The 2300-nt window shown below is 57.2% G+C and overlaps 1 protein-coding gene across 1 annotated transcript; it reads left to right on the top strand.

Annotated features, from left to right (window-relative positions):
* Positions 1 to 1107: 1107 nt before the first annotated feature.
* Positions 1108 to 2055, top strand: LOC119281239 (calmodulin-binding protein 25-like). Its single transcript, XM_037561824.1, has one exon. The coding sequence runs from the start codon at positions 1133 to 1135 to the stop codon at positions 1814 to 1816; it is 684 nt and encodes a 227-aa protein (XP_037417721.1). The 5' UTR covers positions 1108 to 1132; the 3' UTR covers positions 1817 to 2055.
* The last annotated feature ends 245 nt before the right edge of the window (positions 2056 to 2300 follow it).

Here is a 2300-nt window from a genome sequence, read left to right as displayed (position 1 = left end):
TCGCGCCCGGCACTTATAGCCTGGATCCACTGGTGCCTCGCCTGGATTCATACGCTGGCCACCCACATCGAAGCCGCGCCGGCCGCATCGAGCGCCGCCATCCACTCTCTGTAGAACGATCCTTCGAGACGGAGTGGTACCTTTTTTTTTGAGAAAAGGAGACGGAGCGGCACTCGCTGTGAGGTTCGTTCATTGCGTTGGGCCCAAGCAGGGAAAACGGGCCGGATGCAGCCCAATTAACCAGAGTGGTCAGAAAAAGCTACGGGAGCAACTGCCCTTGCGACATTTAGCCCACTTCGCCCACTTCGCGATTAAGGTACAACTAACTAAAGATCCAGCGGTGAAGAATGCTAAGTTAATGAAATCCAACGACCAGAAACGTCTAATTAGTGAGAGGGCAGGGATTAGGTGTAGTTTTACTGTTCTTAAATAAATATTTGCAGCTCCGCAGTTAAGATCGGCTAGGATTCACAAGGCTAAGGGAACAAGGCAGCCCTGGCTAGCTTGGGCAGCAAGAAGAATGACTGCCACAGGGCCACCTGGCTTGGCTAGCTTGGGAAGCAAGATGCATGACTGTCACAGGGCAACGGTCAGTGTCCTCTGGGAAGGAGAAAGAAACCGGGAAAAATAAATAAAGAGATGGCTTTCTCGAGAAGCAGCAGCGACGCCAAGAGAAGAGAGATTAGAGAAGGAAAAGAGGCGACGTGGCGTGATGAGACGATTAGCCGGCAGGACGGGTGTGGCACCGGCAGCGGCCAGCAGCCAGCAGCACACACACGCCGCCGTGCCCACCGCGCTCGCCCACGCCGCAACGCGGTTTCTCCACCCCCCATGTCCAATGCCCGTTCTGTCTCACCGTCATCGTGAACCCTACCAAAATCATTTAACTTTTCAAAAGAAAAAATTATTTATTTATTTTCAAAAGAAAAGATTATTTATACTATTAAGTAGGAGTAAAAAAGAGAAATATACTCCGCTGGCTCTGGGTACGTCTACCATTCCGCGGCCAGCGCCATCCTGTAAGTGTATGCCGCTCACTTCCTCTTCCTCTATAAATCCCCGCCGCGCTCTCCCTCGGCATCAGTCACCTTCAAACCCAATCCAGGAAGCAAAGCTACTCCCTCTCCCTCCCATGGCCAACACCTGCGCCAGCCTCGACACCGCCTGGTCCCACCTCCCCGCGTCCGCCCCGGCTCCCTGGCAATACGCCGCCTGGTTCTCCTCTGCCGCCGCCGCCTTCGAGAACGACGCGCTCGCCACCGCGCTCGCTCGCGCCTCCGCCTCCGCCTCGCCCTCCTCCCCGACCCCTTCCTCCTCCTCCACCACCACCTCCTCCGCGTCCGAGCTGTCCTGCGCCCCGTACGTAAGCTGCAGGCCAGCCTCCGCGGCGGCGGCGCGGCACTGCACGGGCCGCGTCTCCAAGCGGAAGCCCCGGGTGTCCCGCCGCCCGCAGACCACGTACATCACCGCCGACCCGGCCAACTTCCGTCGCATGGTGCAGGAGATCACCGGCTACGCCCTTCCCGGCGCGGAGAGAGCCTCCGCCGTGCCAGCGCCGCCCAGGCCGGACCCGCTCGCTTTCGTGCTCCCGACGCTGGACACGTCCGCCTGCTTCTTGCTGGACCAGGGCCAGGCGCCGTCGCTGCGGCAGCAGCGTTGGGAGGACAAGACGTCGGGCGGAGCGGCGGCGGCGACAGCAATGCCCGGGATGGCGGGCGACTCGTCGCTGCGGCTGATGCAGGAGCTGGAGGCGATGATGAGCGCGCCGCCCGCCGTGTCCTCCTTCCCGACGTTGGAGAGCTGGGGGATGATCTGAACTTCTCAAGGATTAGTCTTTTTCCTTTTCTTATGCTAGCGCTTTTAGTGTCTTGTCGGTCCTCCCGATGTGAGGGATCAGATGGTCGGTAGTGGTCGATGGTTTAGCTTGATCATGGAGGGAGTAGCATAGATGCTGTCGTGGGAGATCCTTTTTGTTGAGATCGTACTAGGAGTTTTGTAAAGTGGATTAGTGGCGGTCAATGATGATGTTAATCACTTGTAGTCTAATCCAAGTAGTAGTACTGCATTACAATTTACAAAGTGTTGTGCTCGTGTTATGGTCTTAAACGTGCTCTGCCTTTCACCTACTCCGTACTTTTTTGACAGAGGGATGGTCATGGATGGAGCAACGCACGCAACGTAGATGAGCAGAGATTTGGAGCGTTGCCATCGTGCGCTGCAGACATAAACGGTGGACGAGATTAGGCCAACTCCACCACACGATCCCAAACCGGACGTCCGGTTTGGTCGGATTTTGTCCC

The sequence above is a fragment of the Triticum dicoccoides genome, chromosome 3B (assembly GCF_002162155.2).
Source record: "Triticum dicoccoides isolate Atlit2015 ecotype Zavitan chromosome 3B, WEW_v2.0, whole genome shotgun sequence".
Classification (NCBI taxonomy): Eukaryota; Viridiplantae; Streptophyta; class Magnoliopsida; order Poales; family Poaceae; genus Triticum; species Triticum dicoccoides.
Note: the sequence above shows the minus strand (reverse complement) of the source record. Positions and strands in the feature narration are given on the sequence as shown.